General features: G+C 40.0%; 1 protein-coding gene across 6 annotated transcripts in view; it reads left to right on the top strand.

The window, feature by feature from the left end:
- The first annotated feature begins 5451 nt into the window (after positions 1-5451).
- Positions 5452-20312, top strand: part of IPP (intracisternal A particle-promoted polypeptide) — a 41725-nt gene continuing 26864 nt past the window's right edge. For 3 of the 6 annotated variants that reach the window (XM_015066873.3, XM_027059318.2, XM_015066871.3), the window contains exons 1-3: positions 5670-6151; positions 9306-9647; positions 14469-14900. In XM_015066873.3, the coding sequence (XP_014922359.1) occupies positions 9356-9647; positions 14469-14900 (724 nt within the window). In that variant the 5' untranslated portion in view covers positions 5670-6151; positions 9306-9355. Of the gene's footprint in view, positions 5640-5669; positions 6152-9305; positions 9648-14468; positions 14901-20312 lie in introns of those variants that run through there. The other 3 variants (XM_053213422.1, XM_015066872.3, XM_053213419.1) reach the window with 3 other exon arrangements.

Raw genomic sequence — 20312 nt, 5'->3', positions numbered from 1 at the left:
GAGCTGTCAGCACAGAGCCCAATGCAGGGCTCGAACTTACAGAGTTCAAGATCATGACCCAAGCCGAAGTCAGATGCTCAACCGACTGAGCCACCCAGGTGCCCCTGGTCACCTTACATTTTAAATGGATTGGAGTAGAGCAAGGTCTAAAGCAGGAAGACTGGTTAGGATGCTATTGTGACAATCTAGGTGAGAAATGATGATGGCTTGCAGTTTTCCAGGCAAAAAGTGATTTAGCAGTGTAGGAACTACCCAGTGGTAATCAGAATAACAAGAGATGTTAAGACAATAGAATAGATACGGGACGCCTGGATGGCTCAGTCAGTTTAGGGGTTAAGCGTCCTACTCTTGACTTAGGCTCAGGTAATGATCTCACAGTTTATAAGTCAGAGTTCCACATCGAGCTCCATGCTGACAGTGTGGAGCCTGCTTGGGATTCTGTTCCTCTCCCTCTCTCTCTGCCCTTCTCCTGCTCACTCTCTCTCTCAAAATAAATAAATAGACTTAAAAAAATTTTTTTTAGAGGGGCTCCTGGGTGGCTCAGTTGGTTAAGTGTTGGACTAGGGCTCAGGTCATGATCTTGCAGTTTATGAGTTCCAGACTCATGTAGGGCTGGCTCTGTGGCTCAGAGCCTGGAGCCTTCTTCAGATTCTGTGTCTCCCTCTTTCTTTGTTCCTCCCTGGCTTGCACTCTCTCTCTCTCTCTGTGTCAAAAACAAATAAAACATTAAAAAAAAGATAATAGAATTGGTAACTCTTTGTGACAGTTGAATGTAATATTGGGCATAGTAGATGTCCTGCCCAGATCTTCTTTACTAGGCTGATACGGGTATTGGCTGATAATGGCTCACAACTGCACTTCTCTTTTTATTTTTAAATTTTATTTATTTTGTTATTTATTTGTCTGTTATTTATTTTTAAGTAAGCTCTAGGTCCAACATGGGGCTTAAAACTTGCTACCCTGAGATCAAGAGTGGCATGCTCTACTAACTGAGCCAGCCAGGTGCCCCAAAGATTCTGATCCTTGAACTGCCCACTGGGAGTGAAAAGTTCTCTCTTTGGCATGATGAATTCAGTTATTTATTTAAAAATTTTTTTCTTTTAGTTTTTATTTTTTGAGAGAGAGAGCACGCACACGCGCAAGTGGGGGAGGGGCAGAGAAAGGGGGAGACACAGAATCTGAAGCAGGCTCCAGGCTCTGAGCCGTCAGCACAGAGCCCAACGCGAGGCTTCAACTCAGGAACTGCAAGATCATGACCTGAGCTGAAGTCAGATGCTTAACTGACTGAGCCACCCAGGTGTCCCATGAATTCAGTTATTAATGGAAGCCATATATTAAGCTGTTAAGATTGACTATGATAATTGATCCTAAAAGTTTACCAAGCAAATTGCAGAAGGTCTTTGAAGATAATGAAAATATTGTGGTTAGAAAATAAGTCCTCAAAAGTGACGTTACTTTATCGAGTAATAGAAATAATTTATATCTTGATTGTGGTAAGCTGCATGACTTTATACTTCCAATGCCATCTGAATGTGCCTGGCAGACTTTCAACTTCAGGAAGCATAACTGATCAAGGGCATTACCGGCTGGGTCCAGAAATTCATCATCCTATTTGAACCAATGCTACATTTCAATGGTCTATTCCCAGACAATGACTTGGGAATATTAAGGCGGGTCCATTGCAAAAGTTTCTCTGAAGGTCAGTTTTAGCTCAAAGATTCCCAAAATCCTTGCCTGTTGATCTTTCTTTAGACTTCTAGAATTCAAGGAATGGAACCTTTCTCCTTCTTTTGCGCACTCTGGATCAGGCTTGCATTGTGATCAGATAGTTCTCCTAGCCTTTCTTGGCTCTCTCCTCATTTCTACTATGTGTTGCCCCTCCCCCCAAATCCTTGCATGTTTAATCTTATATTGGCATCTGCTTTATGGATAACCTGGACTAACACAATGCATTTGTCAAAACTCAGAACTGCTGGGGTGCCTGGGTGGCTCAGATGGTTGAGCATCTGACTTCATCTCAGGTCATGATCTTGCAGTTTGCAGTTTTGAGCCCCGCATTGGGCTCTCTGCTGTCCTTGAAGAACCAGCTTCAGATCCTCTGTCCCCCTCTTTCTTTGCCCCCCGCCACTCACTCTCTTAAAATAAACTTAAAAAAAAGAACTCAGAAGTGTATATACAAAAAGGATAAATTTTACTCTATGTAAATTATACCTCAATAAACTCGACTTTAAAAAATGTTAGTTTTAAACATTTATCAACAGCAGGTGAATCATGACTGTTCTTCTCCACTCTACTTCAACCATTTAGAACTGCTGAAATTCCACATCACACAATGACCACATCCACCCAATCTTACAATTTGCTTGCTCAGTTGCTCTCCAAATCCAGATGTCCTGGTCTCAGGGTTAGCTGGAGACACAAATGACATAAGGACTTGTTTATGTAAGCTTACATACATATTTTACTTGTATCATGTATGTTTACAACCAACATACGAGGAAAGGGTGAGAGATCAGGGCATGAGAGAAGAGTGCCTAAACTAGAGAGACAAACTGGCCCTAAAGTTTGCTCAACAATTGTTTGCTCAACAATCTGATCTCGGGAACACATCTAGTTCTTTAAGGATTCGAAAGACTGAACTCAATTTGGGTGTTTTTACATTCCAGTTAGCTAACATACAGTATTATCTTAGTTTCAAGCATACAATATAGTGATTCAACACTTGCATATAACACTCTGTGCTCACCACAACATATGCACTCCTTAATCATCACCTATTTAATTCTTTCCCCCACCCACCTCCCCTCTGGTAACCCTCTGTGCTCTATAGTTAAGAGTCTGTTTTCTGGCTCATCTTTTTTTTTTCTTTGTTTGCTTTGTTTCTTAAATTCCATATGTGAGTATACTCATATGGCATTTATCTTTGTCTGACTTATTTCACTTAGCATTATACCCTCTAGATCCATTCATGCTGTTGCAAATGGCAAGACTTCATTCTTTTTTACAGCTGAATAATACTCCATTATATATTTCAATTTTAATTAACAAGCAGAATTATATATTATATAATTTATTAATTATAAGCAACTTGGGTTGCTTCCATAATTTGGCTATTGTAAATAATGTTTCAGTAAACATAGGGGTGCATATGTCTTTTCAAATTAGTGTTTTCAAGGGATGCCTGGGTGGCTCAGTTGGGTAAGTGTCTGACTCTTGATCTTAGGTCAGGTCTTGATTTCAGGATCATGAGTCCAAGCCCTGCATTGGGCTCTGCACTGGGTGTGGAGCCTACCTCAAAAAATGAAAGAAAAGAAAAAAGTGAATAAATTAGTGGTTTTGAATTCTTTGGGTAAATACTCAGTTGACTAGATTTTTATATGCATAAATGTTTGAGACATTTGTCATTTGGAAAACAAAACAAATAACAACAAAAACACATTCAACAGCATAGCTATTTCACCCAGAAAAAAAGCCAAAGCTCTTCCTGTATAAAAGACACTAAGTGATACTGCTCTTAGCTACCTGTCTGCCTTCATACCCTAAGACTTCTCCCTTGCTAATATTTCTCCAGTAACAATGGCTTCCTTGCTGTTTTTCTTTTTTTTTTTTTTTTTAAGTTTTTAAGATGTATTTTGAGAGAGAGAGAGGCAGAGAGAGAGGAAGAGAGAAAATCTCAATCAGGCTCTGCACTGTCAGTGCAGAGCCCAATGAGGGGCTCGAACCCACAAACCTCGAGATCATGACCTGAGCAGAAACAAGAGTCAGTCACTTTACTGACTGAACTACCCAGGTGCCCCAATTCTTTGCTGTTTCTTAAATATCCTAAGCATACTCTCACCATAGGAAGGTTTCATGTACTTTTCTTTTTATTTATTTATTCTTATTAGGTAAACTCTACCCCCAAAGTGGGGCTTAAACACATAACCCTGAGATTAAGAGTCATATGCTCTACTGACTGAGCCAGCCAGGTGCCCTGCATTTACCTTTTTTTGTTTAAGGTTTATGTATTTATTTTGAGAGAGACAGAGACAGTGCGAGTGGGGGAGGGGCAGAGAGCAAGGGAGAGAGAGAATCCCAAACAGTTTCCAAGCTATCAGCACAGAGCCCAATGTGGGGCTCAAACTCACACAACTGTGAGATCATGACCTGAGCTGAAACCAAGAGTTGGGCGCTTAACTGACTGAGCCACCCAGGCGCCCCTATTTTTCTGTCTAGAATTCTCTTTTACATGGTTCCCTCTCTCCATTCAGGCCCCTACTCAAATGTTACCTTCTTAGGAAAGTTTTCCCTGACCACATTGTCTAGAATAGTACCCCTTCTCCAGTATGTCACTCTATCCTCTTATCCTTCTTTATCCTCTTCGTAACACTTATCATCTCCTGATATATCATATATTTATTCACCTATTTGTTGATTTTCTGCCTCCTCAATCAGAATGTAATCCCACAAGAACAGGTCATTTTTTTGTTCACTGCTATATCAGCACAACCTAAAGTGGCCAATTGTTGGCACTCATTAAGTATTGATTGAATTAAAAAAAATTTTTGGTTGAATCAATGAATAAATGAAGCTCACGCTCATGTCTCCTTTCCCTTTCTTTCTCAGTTTTTCTCAGTAAAAACAGAAAAAAAGTTAGCAGGAGGACTCTCAGCAAACAGTTGACCTCAGCCACAAACTTACCTGGGGCCTTTAGTACATTGGCATGATCTGAACAAGTTTTCTGGGGCTTTTAAGAATGACTTTCAGAGTCACCTGGGTGGCTGAGTCGGTTGAGCGACGACTCTTGGTTTCCGCTCAGGACATGATTACGTGAGTTCAAACCCCACATTGTACTTGCTGCTGTCAGCACAGAGCCCGCTTCAGATCTTCTGTCTACCTCTCTCTCTGCCCTCTCCCTGCTTGCGCGCTCTCAAAAATAAATAAATCCTAAAAAGAAAAAAAAAAGAGAAGGTTGACTTTCACTAATGTAACATATTGTGAGGTTCAACCATGAAAAGAACTAGATGTTTTGAGTTCTCCCCTCAAAGTAGGCATCCATCTACAATGCCCGGCTCAAAGAGGCAAACTTAGAAAATGATTTGAGTGAATGGTAAAGAATAAAGAGAAGATAGAAATACCGTATCATGTTGTACACATGAAACTAATATGATGTTATATATCAATTACATCTCAATTAAAAAAAAGAGAAGCACAGCGTGTGGGTGGGGGGTTGGGGGCAGGGAGGGTTGTCTCAGTCCTTCCTTAACACTGAGGTTTGCTGTATGTGTGGGACGCCACAAGGATGGAAAGTAGGTTAAATGGCACTGTCGAGAGGGCCAGCGCCAACACGCAGGAGTTTGGGCTTGCAGCAGGGCAGTTCGCCAGCGGGGAATCCAGCACCCGCCCTAGGCCAGAGCCCCGTTGTCCCTGGAGCCGCCGCTACTCGCGAGAGGAAAAACACTGCGCACGCGCAGACCCGGCGAGAGGCACCCTCCAGTGGGCCTGGCCTCGCCTCCAGCTCTGCGCTGACCGCACTTCCCAGTCACCTCTGCCTCTTTGGCCCTGCTGTTCCCCCCCGCCCTCTCCGCGCCGGCGCTGGCGCCGGTAGCGACTGCGCGCGCAGAGCCTGAGCAGGCGCCGGCGGGAAGGGGAAGAGGCGGGTAAGAACGGCCTGCGTCCGGGTGCGACCATGACAGGGTTGGGAATGTCCTCTTCGGCTCTCACAGCTCTTGGGACCCCTAAGGAGGGGAGCCTCTGGAACCGGTTCCTCATGCAGCTCAGGCGTGCCTCTGATAGTCGAAATGTTTTCGCCCTCACCTTTCGTTAGGTCTGGTCCGCTCCGCTTCTGCCTCTCCTTTCCCCGCCCCCACCGGGGAATCCTCAGGCCCCTAGCCTGTCCGCTAGCCCCAGACAAGTCTCAGTTGCCTTACCCGCCATTTAGGTAGTGCCCAGTGTTTATCTGCTTGTAGTGTCGCGGTAGCTGTGACTCTCCAGGTCCCCAATTCAAACACACAAAGAGCCTCGTTTTTTTGACGCTTGCTTTTTTCTGACACCCTTTGCTTAAGGAGCTTCCCGATGCTCTCAGCAATGAAGTCAAGGCCACCAGACAGGTCTTCTTTACTTCCGAGCATCTCCATCTAATTATCTGCCTTTCGTGGTTTGGTTTCTTGAGGTACGTCCTTTACCTCCATATGCAGTTTCCCGGAGTTAATGTGCTTTCCTTTTGGAAGTACGCGTGTGCTGCCGTTTGGAATGAAGTTCTTCACTGGCAGTGGGGTAGTATCAGCAGTTACTAAGAAGCATGGTAATATTAGAATTTCTGCTGTCGGCTACCAGAGTGGATGGATATTCAGTGAACCCCCCCCTTTTTTTTTTTTTTTTTTTTGTAGCAGGGGGCAGCATTTTAGCTCAGTGGCAATGCTTGATGCCTTGAAGTTGGGGTTAGAGGAAGATACCTTGTAATTAAGCCACTGGGGTCCAAAATCTGCTGACTGGAAGAAATCTAAAGCAAAAAAAAAAAAAAAAAAAAAAGCCTAACAGCCATGTCATGTTTAATAATATCTGCAGGTCAAATTTCTATGTAGAGACAAATGCACTGTTTGCTTTTATATGCCTGCTAAATGTAATATGTTGACATTCTGTAAATGCTGATGTGAAGTTTTAGCAGCTGACTTGGAACCTCTTAATCAAATTTCTGAATTCCTAGATAATCATGATAATCAGCTTAGTTAGTTTTACTTTGATAAATTTGACTGATTGCTATAAACTTAACCACTTTTTTTTCTAACATCAGCCCACACCTTTCTGTCAGTCTTATTACTAATTCCCTTTGGTGCCTAAATTACAAAACCTTAGTCATCTTAGATTTCCCCTGTGCTTCATCTCCAGATGTCTTATATTACTGAATCTCAGTAGGCTTCTTTATTCAAAAAGTAAGTTGGATTTATCCCTTGATTCTCATTATTGAAGCTGTAAAGCTGTTTTCAGGGACTTTGCTGCCTCTCAGTTCATCCCTTGGAAGGTTCATATAACAGTTCTGAAACATGATTGTTGTCATGTTTACTCTTGAGCCTATAAAGGCTCATGTCTACATTTCTGCACTTGAGTTTCAAAGCCTTTTTTCTCTATAACCTGGCCTAGTAATTCCTGTGCATGTGATATGGTGGGAAAAGGCCAGGATTTAGAGTAAAAAGACTTAGATTCAAATATTGAGAGTATTGTTATACTAACACTGTGTCCTTGGGAAACTTTTTCAGTTTCCTTCTCTCTCACTTCAAAAAAAATTTTTTTTGATGTTTGTTTATTTTTGAGAGAGAGAGAGAGAGAATGTGAGGTGGGGAGAGGCAGAGAGAGAAAGAGACACAGAATCTGAAGCAGGCTCCATGCTTCGAGCTGTCAGCACAGAGCCCAACGCCAGGCCCGAACTCATGCTGTGAGATCATGGCCTGAGCCAATATCAGATGCCCAACCAACTAAGCCACCCAGGTGCCCCTTTATCTCTCACTTCAAATAACAGTATCTTATTTTTTTTAATTTTTTTTTAATGTTTATTTTTGAGAGAGAGAGAGTGTGTGAGCAGGGGAGGAGCGGAGAGAGAGGGAGACACAATCTGAAGCAGGCTCCAGGCTCTGAGCTGTCAGCACAGAGCCTGATGCAGGGCTTGAATTCATGAGTGGTGAGATCATGACCTGAGCTGAAGTCGGATGCCCAACCGACTCAGCCACTCAGGCACCCCTCAAATAAAAGTATCTTTTCTTCTAGACTCTTAATTATTGTGAGAATTACAATTGGCAGAATGTGTGGAATAATTATCATAGTTAAACAAATAAAAACAACCTAAGCTATTGTTATTTCTCATTGTATTCATTCATTTCATAAACAGTTGAAAACCTCATGTATGTTAGATACTGGCGCTACTGCTATGAAAGATAGTCTGTTCCTTTAAGGGACTGTCTTTCAGGGAGCTTTCAGAGAACATATATATCTATAGGGAGTAAGGTGGTAGTATCTGACAAGGTAAAGTGTGATATAGGCTGTAAAATAGGTAAGCTTAGGGTGAGCACCAAATCCAGAGGAGAGAGGAACAGGGATGGTTCTGCAGGAAATTATGTTTGAACAGAGTCTTGAATTATAGCAAAGATCCAAAAGGAAAAGGTGAGGAAGGATGCCTTGAAAGAGACACTTTTAGAGAACTGCAAATTGTTAGGTTTTGTTGGGGTATTAAGTTCAAATAGGAGTATGGGAAATAGGACTGGACAGGTAGAGGTGAGATTTGAAGGGCTTTGTGTGCTCAGAGAAATGTGTAAATTGAAGGATTGTAAGTAAGCAGTTGGCCTGATCACTTTTTTTTTTTTTTAGTGTTTATTTTTTGAGAGCTAGAGCATGAGCAGGGGAGGGGCAGAGAGAGGTAGACAGAGGATCCAAAGAGGACTTGGCGATGACAGCAGCGAAATCGGTTGCTCAACCAACTGAGGCACTCCCACAATTGGTTTTTGAAAATTTGTTCTGACTAGAGTATGTTCTTCCCTTACTACAGTATACAAAAACTTATGCCTTTGTGCCTTATTTTCTTTACTTCACCCAGAAGGGCTTATTTCCTCTCTTCATATGTTAATCTTTATCGTTCAGGTCCCATTTCTTTCTTTTTTTTTTTTTTTAACGTTTATTTATTTTTGAGAGACAGAGTGTTAGTGGAGGAGGGACAAAGAGAGAGGGAGACGCAGAATCCGAAGCAGGGTCCAGGCTCTGAGCTGTCAGCACAGAGCCCAATGCAGGTCTTGAACCCACGGACCACGAGATCATGACCTGTGTCAAAGTCGGACACTTACCTGACTGAGCCACCGAGGCACCCCTCTCAGGTCCTATTTCTGCTCTAAAGCGTCCTCCAATTATTTTAGGCCCCATTACTTATTCCCTTCTTTGAAACCCTATTAAGAAAGTATTACATAGTTTAGTCCTTATTTGTTTCATGTGTTGTTTTTTTTTTAATTTTTTTTTCAACGTTTATTTATTTGTGGGACAGAGAGAGACAGAGCATGAATGGGGGAGGGGCAGAGAGAGAGGGAGACACAGAATCGGAAACAGGCTCCAGGCTCTGAGCCATCAGCCCAGAGCCTGACGCGGGGCTCTAACTCACGGACCACAAGATCGTGACCTGGCTGAAGTCGGACGCTTAACCGACTGCGCCACCCAGGCGCCACACGTGTGTTTTATGTCCCTAACTAGATTATAAGCTTCTTGAACATGGTCAATGTTTGATATGTGTATGAATAGAAGACATGTTAAGCACAAAAATACGTTGTCTGGTCTCCTATTTTGTTTTTCAGGATAGGACCAGATTATGGGCAACAGTTCTTTTAATTAATCTGTCATCATCATGGCTAATGAGGACTGTCCCAAGGCTGGTGATAGTCCTTTTTCATCGGATAAACATGCCCAACTCATCTTGGCCCAGATCAATAAAATGAGGAATGGAGAGCATTTCTGTGATGTGCAGCTGCAAGTTGGGAAGGAAACTTTTAAAGTTCATCGGCTGGTGTTGGCTGCCAGTAGCCCTTACTTTGCAGCTTTGTTTACTGGAGGAATGAAAGAGTCCTCAAAAGATGTTGTACAGATTCTAGGAATTGAAGCTGGAATCTTTCAAATACTTCTAGATTTCATATATACAGGTATGTCAAGTGAGCCTTTAGCTTTGAGTGAAGAGTGGTGTAATCACTCAGGTATTGCAATGGGAATATAAATAAGTTGATACAATTTATATGGAAAGTAATTTAACAATACGCTATCATCAGTGTTTGAAAGGTTTCTATCTTTTGACCCAGTATTCCTTTTCTAGGAATCATAAGTAATCAATTAGTGCTGCAGGCAAATGTTTACGCACCAGGATGTTTATTGTAGCATTATTTACAATAATATATAATTGAATACAATCTAATTGTCCCTCAGGATATATGATTAAATAAATCATGGCACATGTATATATCATGGAATATTTTTTAGATTTTTCAATTATATTATGGAAGAGTGTTTACAATATATAAAATGAAAAAAAAATTGGATATAAATACTTCTCTAGTTTTGTAAAGGAAAAAATTATTTGTATTTGCGCACAGGAAAAAGACCAGAGTGTTGATAAGTATTTATCTCTGGATGATGGAATATGGATGATCCTTATTTTCCCCTCTTCTGTTTTTTTTCTGATTTACAATCAGCATGTATACATTTTATTTAAAACTTTTATTTTTAAAATGTTTTTGAAGAGTTTTAATGACATTAGAAAATGCACACAAAAACTATGAAGTTTAAGTTTTATATGATAGGTAACATAAATATACATGGGAAAAAGATTAAAAAGAAATGCACTAAAGTGTTAATACACTTTATGTGTATGTCTGTGGGAAAATGTGTCATTTTCATTTTTATACTTTTATGCCTTAAGGTTTTTTTCTGTGATGAATATATATTACTTTTATAATTAGAAAACATGTTTGAAAATAAAGACTGTGTTTGGTCATCATGCTTAAAGAACTACTTGATGGGAGATAATTATGTGATCTGATAAAATATTGTTTATTTAACGCATGGTATTTAAGCCTGGAAAATGACAAAAGGTCATTTCTTTGTGTTCTTCATATTGCTTTTTGGAAGATATCAGAAAATAACTCTTAAATTGGAGATTATAAAAACTATCTTTAAAAAAAATTTTTTTTTTAATGTTTATTTCTGAGACAGAGAGAGACAGCATGAGTGAGGGAGAGGCAGAGAGAGAGGGAGACACAGAATGTGAAGCAGGCTCCAGGCTCCCAGCTGTCAGCCCAGAGCCTGACGGGGGGCTCGAACTCACAGACCGCGAGATCAGGACCTGAGCTGAAGTCGGACCTCAACCGACTGAGCCACCCAGGCGCCCCTAAAAATTACTATCTTTAATGCAGCCCTGTCTATTGGCTAATGTACAAATTAGCGTTGAAGGATTTTTTTTTACCTTTTGTAAATGATTTGTGTGAGCTGAAAACTGTTTCATAAATGCCCCTGCTTCTTTTATTTCCAAAATGTAAATTAACACAGATTAATCTGATGGAATTAGTGAACTACATAAAAACAGAAGCAATACTGCAAAGTGTCTATTCTGCCTCTGTTTAAGGGTAGCAACAAGAGATACTTATTGAAAGACAATGTTCCCGGTACTATCATCATATTGTTGGTGATTAGCACTTCCATCAAATAGATAAAAAGTAGTAAAACCCAGGGGCGCCTGGGTGGCTCAGTCGGTTGAACATCTGACTTTGGCTCAGGTCATGATCTCACCACTTGTGGGTTCGAGCCCCGCGTCAGGCTCTGTACTGACAGCTTGGAGTCTGGAGCCTGCTTTGGATTCTGTGTCCCACTCTCTCTCTGCCCCTCCCTCGCTCATGCTCTGTCTCTCTCTCTCTCTCAAGAATAAATAAAACATTAAAAAAAAAAGTAGCATGGGGCGCCTGGGTGGCGCAGTCGGTTAAGCGTCCGACTTCAGCCAGGTCACGATCTCGCGGTCCATGAGTTCGAGCCCCGCGTCGGGCTCTGGGCTGATGGCTCGGAGCCTGGAGCCTGTTTCCGATTCTGTGTCTCCCTCTTTTTCTGCCCCTCCCCCGTTCATGCTCTGTCTCTCTCTGTCCCAAAAAATAAATGTTGAAAAAAAAAAATTAAAAAAAAAAAAAGTAGCAAAACCCAGAGAAATAAATAGTACTGAGCATATTTGGGAGAAACAACATTCTAGAATACTGAAATTTAAGGTTAAAATAGTTAAGAATAGCATTTGGCTACTAGTAGAAGATATAAAGTGGCTTAACAAGATAGAAATTTATTTTTCCACAAAAGTGAATTCATAGTAGGCATTCCAAGGATGGTAGGGTGGTTTCATGATGTCATTAGCATCCTATTATTTTCCCAACATTTCGCTCTACCATCTATGGCTTGTAGCTTCTAATCTCATATCGCTGAACTCCAGCCAGTGGAAGGAGGAAGGGGAAAAGACAGAAGGGCCTGCTAGCTAAGTATATACTCTTTTTAACTTTTTCTGTTAGCCCTACCCAGTAACTGCTGCATATATCCCATTGGCCAAATAGTAAATAACTCATCCCTATCTGTAAGGGAGACTAAGAAATGTAATTTGCAGCAGAGCACAATTACCACCCACAGCAAAATCAAGGTTCTCTTAGTAAAGGATGAAAAGAAAATGGATATTGAGTATTTATTGGACAGAGAACTTTGCAGTCTTTGATATAATTTGTTCTTAAAAAACATGTTCTTTCACTGCAATAGCATTTCCTTTTGGGGGGATGTGGGCACAGCAAAACCTGTTATTCTATTGATCTCTCCTTTGGATTTATCTATACATTCTTCTTTTTTTTTTTTTTAATCCTTATTTATTTTTGAGAGAGAGACAGAGTGTGATGAGGGGAGAGAGAGAGGGAGACACAGTATCTGAATATCTGAAGCTCTGAGCTGTCAGCACAGAGCCTGATGCGGGGCTTGAACCCACAAACCGTGAGATCATGATCTGAGCAGAAGTCGGTTGCTCAACCGACTGAGCCACCCAGGCGCCCCTATCTATACATTCTTTATTAACCATTCCCAGTTCTAACAGATCTTAACAGATTTTTCTCACATTAGATTTTTATATACTTCACTTAAAATCAAATAACCTGGGTTTGTGATCTAGTTCTGTCACTAATTAGCTATTTGATACAAGGCATTTCCATTTCTTTAGTCAATCATTCATTCTTTCAACAGATATTTATGAATACTTTTTTAAAGGTAAGCTCTATGCCCAATGTGGAGCTTGAACTCACAACCCCCGAGATCAAGAGTTGTATGCTCTACTGACTGAACCAGCCAGGCGCTCCACATGAATACTTTTTGTGAGCTAAGCACTTGGGATATGATAGTACACCAGATAGGCAGAGCCTCTGCCTTCACAGAGCTTTATAGATAGTGCAGTTAGGTACTTACAAATTTGAAATCAGCTTGTGAGAACTCATTTTCCTTAGCTGTTAAGTGGGGATAGCATTTCATAATTCATGTGAAGGTTAAATGAGATAAATTTTAATAAATGTAAAAGTGCTTTTTGTAAGCTATAAAGCCTTATTAAGTTATAGGGCATTCTTTGTATTGCTCTCAAGTAACTCTTGGCTTTATCCAGTAACAGTCATTCAGTCTTCATAGATCACAACCCATAATCTTACCTTGTCCAAATTTGTAGTGAATTCTCATTTCGTTCAACTAAGTCTTACCTCCATTTTCTCTGCAGCCACTACCATTTGCTCCCATGGTGGATTCCATTTCTTATACTTTCAGAAATCCCCGTTTGCATTCAACAAGCCATATTCTTCCTCTTACCATAATCTCTTTGGCCATTCATTTATTTAAGACAAATTTTTTGAACACCTGTGGATGCTAGGCATTGAGAATACAGAAGGGACAAACCTTCCCCCCAACAGACTTTATAAATCTTATTGGGAATACAAACTTTAGATAAATAGTTTAGTGGAGTGAATATCATAAAGGGGATGAAGGGCAAGTATAAGATTGAATTGAGAGTTTATCCTTATCAGGTAGGAGAATTAGTGGGTTTTTTTTTCCCCTTCTAAATATAATTGACTATTTGGTATTCTCTCAAAGTCACATATGTAAATATATGAAAGTGAAGCCATCTAGAAAGAGAGTGGTATACATAGTTACTAAATGTTAAGTATTTAAAACTTCTCATATGGTATAGACTCCTAATTATACCTAGTATTAAAAATTAATGTTTGTATGGCACTTTATCATAATTGAAGATGGAGACCCTGCGTTACTCACCTCAGTGCCTTAGTAAATGTTAGATGCATTATGTTAAACAGCCTTATGTTAAAAGCATGGACTTTGATAGCAATCCTTACCCCAATCACTTGATCATGTGACTTGGTGACAAATTATTTAAAGTTTTTGATTCTGTTTTGATAGAAAAAGAAAAAAATAATATCTATTATATGGGGTTGTGGTGACAGTTAAATGAATGTCTAAAACAATTAATGTGTCTATCCATTGTAAGTGTTCCATAAATGTTAATTATCATCATTTAGTTTTCTGCTCTTTCCACAAATCCTTTGTTGCTTTTTTTAAAAATTATTTTAAAAAGTTTATTTTTAAGGTTTATTTATTTTTGAGAGAGAGAGAGAGATTGAGAGTGAGAAAGAGTGCGAGCAGGGAAGGGGCAGAGAGAGAGGGAGGTACAGAATCCGAAGCAGGCTCCAGGCTCTGAGCTGCTATGAGACCATGATCTGAGCTGAAGTCAGATGCTTAACCAACTGAGCTACCCAGGCACCCTGTTGCTTTTTATTTAGCATCTATCAACTCTGCAAACACTAAGCTATCAGTTAATATATTAAATTATATTAAATAAATAATGCTTTTTGACCATAAGTCAAATGTTTGTTTTATTTTTTGGTTAATTTGTCTCCCTACTTCCCTAGGTATAGTGAACATAGGCGTGAATAATGTCCAGGAGTTGATTGTTGCAGCAGACATGCTACAGTTGACTGAAGTTGTTAATCTTTGCTGTGAATTTCTGAAAGGACAAATTGATCCACTGAACTGCATTGGGATCTTTCAGTTCTCTGAGCAAATTGCCTGCCATGATCTTTTGGAATTCACAGAAAACTACATTCATGTCCATTTCTTGGAGGTTCATAGTGGGGAAGAGTTCCTGGCACTTACAAAAGATCAACTGATCAAAATTTTGCGAAGCGAAGAGCTTAGTATTGAGGATGAATATCAGGTCTTCTTAGCTGCAATGCAATGGATTCTGAAGGATCTGGGAAAAAGAAGAAAATACGTGGTGGAAGTGCTAGAACCAATTCGATTCCCTTTATTACCTCCTCAGAGGCTTTTAAAGTATATTGAAGGTAATTTTTTTGTTGCTTGTCAAATGAGTCAATATCCAGTGGCTTTTTCTGTTGAAATGTGATAATTTTTTCATTTTTCAGTCCAATAGCAGACATTTATTGAATGATTACTATATGCAAGATACAAGTTTTGTGTTTTGTGGATAGTGGTATTCAGTATTTGTAGCCATTATTTTAATCAAACCTTTACATACCTTTCTCGAGATTAAATACTAAGGGAGATTAGAGGTATAAATAAAATCAGTGACAGAACTAAAATACCACTGCTGTTTTTGGTAATACTGATTATATTTCAGTGTAAGATAAATTCAGCAAAACCTGTCATTTGAGGAGAATGCATATGCTAAAAACAAAACCCAAACTCAATAAATCCTGTAAGTCTTCTCTTTATAAAATTAATTTTATATTCACTCCTGGGTGGCTCAGTCAGTTAATTGTCCAACTCTTGATTTTGGTTCAGGTCATGATCTCATGGTTTGTGGGATTGAGCCCTGAGTTGGGCTCCCTGTGGAACCTGCTTGGGATTCTGTCTCCCATTCTCTACCCCTCCCCTGCTTATGCTCTCTCTCTCTCTCTCTAAGTAAATAAATAAACATTTAAAAAAATAATAAAAATGAATTTTATATTGATACAGTATCATAGCTTCTAAGTAGCCTTTGAATTATCTTTAGGTATGAAACTTTGAAAATACTTTTCATCATAGTATAAAATAGTTTAAATTGTTATATTAGAAGAATGATAATATGTATTTAAATTATTCATTAATTAAGATTTTATTTTTAAGTACTCTCTACACCCAATGTGGAGCTTGAGCCCACAACCTTAGTATTAAAAGTTACCTGCCCACTGACTGAACCAGCCAGGCACCTCATATTTAAATCTATTTATTTATTTATTTGTTTGTTTGTTTGTTTGTTTGTTTATTAATGTTTGTTTATTTTTGAAAGAGTACAAGTGGGGGAGAGGCAGAGAAGGAGACAGAGGATCCAAAGCGGACTTGGCACTGAGAGTGGAGAGCCTAATGTAGGACTCAAACTCAAAAACCGTGACCTGAGCCACCCAGGCATCCTAAATTTATTTTTAAAAACTACCTTAGACCTTCGGAATACAAGCTGGTGCAGCCACTCTGGAAAACAGTATGGAGGTTCCTTAAAAAACTAAAAATAGAACTACCCTATGACCCAGCAATTGCACTACTAGGCATTTATCCAAGGGATACAGGTGTGCTGTTTCAAAGGTACACATGCACCTCCATGTTTATAGCAGCACTATGAACAATAGCCAAAGTATGGAAAGAGCCCAAATGTCCATTGATGGATGAATGGATAAAGAGGTGGTATGTTTATACAATGGAGTATTACTTGGCAATCAAAAAGAATGAAATCTTGTCATTTGCAACTACGTGGATAGAACTGGAGGGTATTATGCTAAGTGAAATTAGTCAGTCAGAGAAAGACAAAAATCATATGACTTCACTCCTATGAGGACTTTAAGAGACAAAACAGATGAACATCGGGAAGGGAAGCAAAAATAATATAAAAGCAGGGAGGGGGACAAAACAGAAGAGATTCATAAATATGGAGAACAAACTGAGGGTTACTGGAGGGGTTGTGGGAGGGGGGGATGGGCTAAATGAGTAAGGGACATTAAGGAATCTACTCCTGAAATCATTGTTGCACTATATGCTAACTAATTTGGATGTAAATTCAAAAAAAAAAAAAAGTTAATTCAAAAAAAAAAAAAAACCACCTACCTTAGACCTGGTTTTAAGATTTGAAGCTCTTACCCTTATTGTGCATTGAAACTTTAGGATACGACTGAGTTACAAATGAGCTTCTTTTTTTTTTTTTTTTAATTTTTTTAACATTTATTCATTTTTGAGAGACAGGGAGAGACAGAGCCTGAGCAGGGAAGGGGCAGAGAGAGGGAGACACAGAATCTGAAGCAGGCTCCAGTCTTTGAGCTGTCAGCACAGAGCCTGATGCAGGGCTTGAACTTATGAACTGCAAGATCATGAGCTGAGTGCAAGTTGGATGCTCAACTGACTGAGCCACCCAGGCGCCCCGCAAATGAGCTTCTTATAAATTAAATACACCACTAGCATTAAAGGTGTAATTCTGTGAAAAAATTATATTTAATATGGGGGTGCCCGTCTGGCTCAGTCGGTTAGGCTTGTGACTTGATTTCAGCTCAGGTCATAATCTCAAGGCTCATGAATTTGAGCCCTGCATCAGACTCCCCACTGACAGTGCAGAGGAACCTGCTTGGGATTCTCTCTCCCTCTCCCTCTCTCTACCCCTCCCCATTTGTGCTCTCTCAAAATAAATAAGTAAACTTAAAAAAAAGAAAAAAATTATACTTAATGTGGATTTTTAGTTTTTTTCTACTCTTAACAGTGTTAACAGAATTTTGTAGGTTTTTCTGAATGTTATCTTTTATTAAGACACATATATTAATCAGTTCTCATTATTCACAGTCATTATGCTCTGTAAAGTTGCCACAAACTTTGAATTGGCAAATACTGAAACATTGTTCCTAGGGAAATACTGGGTAAGTTCTTACTCTGGTCACAATATTTTTGCCAGATGATCAATACATAACCTTGTTTTATGTGTGTGTCTATCAGAAGCACCTTATTTAATTTATATACTTGATTCATTAATGTTGAATTCATGGCCAACAGCACTATAACTCATGCCTGAATGATACCTATCCAATACATGTATTAATTCCATAAGGTATATCACAGGCTTCCTGCAATTAGGAACACTAGACAGCACTTCAAAAGTAGGCGTGGGGTCATTTTTAACAATGAAGTCAACAAAGCACAAAAATGTGAAAAGCATGGCATCAAAGAGACTGTGAAAAGGACATTTGTTTATAGTATGAGAGCTGAAATAAGAGGCAAAGCATCACCTTGTTCAGTTCTCACCTGGAAACATGCATGTCAGGTGATTCATACTTTTTGCCACTCTGTGGCATATCTGTGAATGACTAGGAAAGCTCTGTGAGTTTTAATTTGGGTTACAAATGCATTTTAGTGAGTACATGTATTCCCAAATAAGGAGTCCACAAATAATGAAGACTGACTGTATTTAAATGCTAAAAAAGAAAAGAGAAATTATCCAGACACATTTCTGTGGAATCATGAGAATTTAGGAATAGGGCAAAAGCTTTCCCCTGCTCTCTCTCTCTCAAATATTTAAAAAAGAGAGGGGGGCGCTTGGGTGGCTCAGTCAGTTAAGCATCCAATCTTGGTTTCAGCTCAGGTCATGATCCCCCAGTTCATGGGTTCAAGCCCTGCATCGGGCTCAACGCTGAGAGTGCAGAGCCTGGGTGGGATTCTCTCTTTCTCTCTCTCTCTAGCTCTCTACTTTAAAAAAAAAAAAAAAAGGAAAGAAAGAATGAAGTTCTTTTGGGGCACCTGTGTGGCTCAGTCAGTTAAGTGACTTCTGCTCAGGTCATGATCTCGTGGTTTGTGAGTTTGAGCCCCTTGTCGGGCTCTTTGCTGACAGCCCAGAGCCTGGGGCCTGACTTGGATTCTGTGTGTCCCTCTCTGTCTGTCCCTCCCCTGCTCGCACTGTCATGCTTTCTCTCAAAAATAAATAAAAACAGGGGCGCCTAGGTGGCTCAGTCGGTTAAGCGTCCAACTTCGGCTCAGGTCGTGATCTCGCGGTCCGTGAGTTCGAGCCCCGTGTCGGGCTCTGTGCTGACAGCTCAGAGCCTGGAGCCTGCTTATGATTCTGTGTCTCCCTCTCTCTCTGACCCTCCCCCCATTCATGCTGTGTCTCTCTCTGTCTCAAAAATAAATAAACGTTAATAAATAAATAAATACATAAATACATAAATAAATACATTTAAAAAAAAGGGGCTGGATTCTCAACCAACTGAGCCACCCAGGTACCCCAAGCTTTTTTTTTTTTTAAATAGGGTCTCTATATTTTTTTAAATGTTTACTTACATATTTTGAGAGAGAGAGAGAGAGAGAGACAGTATGCACGTGGGGGAGGGGCAGAGAGAGGGTGAGAGAGAGAATCCCAAGCAGGCTCCGCACTGTCAGTGCAGAGCCTGAGGCAGGGCTTGATCCCACGAACTGTGGGATTATAACCTGAGCCAAAGTGAAGAGTCAGATGCTTAACCAACCAGATGCGTAGCCACCCAGGCACCCCAATAGGATCTATATTCTTAAGTAATTCTATCCTATGAAGCATTTATGGCAAGTCTGTTTCTGTTTTTGGCTAATGTTTTCTTCCAGACTGAATTCTTCAATCTCCTTCTTTTCTTTCTCCTGGGATATATTTTATTTATTTAGTTTTTAATTTTTATTTTATTTTTTAATATAATGTTTATTTCTTTTTGAGAGAGAATGAGAGAGAGAGAGACAGAGTACAAGCAGGGTAGGGGCAGAGAGAGAGGGAGACACAGAATCCAAGGCAGGCTCCAGGCTGTGAGCTGTCAGAACAGAGCCTGATGCAGGGCTCCAACTCACAAACCACGAGATCATGACTTGAGCCGAAGTTGGATGCTTAACAGACTGAGCCACCCAGGCGCCCCTCCTGGGATATATTTTAATAGTTGAATTGTTATTTCTTGATCTATTGCTCAACATGAGATCTATGCATAACATGAGAAACTTTGTTTAAACCAGTTTAGCTCTGATAATGTAAGAGTTAATTCTCCTTGACACCTTTTTTGCCTACTAATGTAACTACTTTGTTTCTTACATCTAAAATTTGAGGACTGTGTTGTATTTTGGCCACTTCTTTCTAACCAAAGGTATGATGGTGGTAGAAGAACAGAGATCTGGTAAGGCTTAGATATTTGCTTAAGGACCTGGGCTCTGAGCTCTCTCTCAAATCCAATTATTGATCTTGTGTCAGGGCTTACTTAACCCATGTAAGGATGTGTCTTACTAGTGTGGACTTTAGCTGGTACTGTGCTCTGTTAGATGGCAAGCTCTGGTGATTCTACATTTACTGATGGCCCTATAAAGGATTTATTTTTTCTTTTTTTTTTAACGTTTTATTATTAATTTTTGAGAGAGAGAGAATGTGAGCCACGGATATGCAGAGAGAGAGGGGGGCATAGCATCCAAAGAGGGCTCTGTGCTGACAGCAGAGAGCCCAATGAGGGGCTTGAACTTATGAACTATGAGATCATGACCTGAGCCCAAGTTGGATGCTCAACAGACCAAGCCACCCAGGTGCCCAAAGGATTTCTTTTCTTTTTTTTTTTTTTTTAATGTTTTATTATTTATTTTTGAGAGAGACAGACAGAGCACGAATGGGGGAGGGGCATAGAGAGAAGGAGACACAGAATCCAAAGCAGGCTCCAGGCTCTCAGCTGTCAGCACAGAGCCCAGTGCCCAAAAGATCATGACCTGAGCCAAAGTCAGAGGCTTAACCAACTGAT

This window comes from Acinonyx jubatus, chromosome C1, assembly GCF_027475565.1.
Source record: "Acinonyx jubatus isolate Ajub_Pintada_27869175 chromosome C1, VMU_Ajub_asm_v1.0, whole genome shotgun sequence".
NCBI lineage: Eukaryota > Metazoa > Chordata > Mammalia > Carnivora > Felidae > Acinonyx > Acinonyx jubatus.
This window is presented reverse-complemented; position numbering and strand designations above follow the sequence as displayed.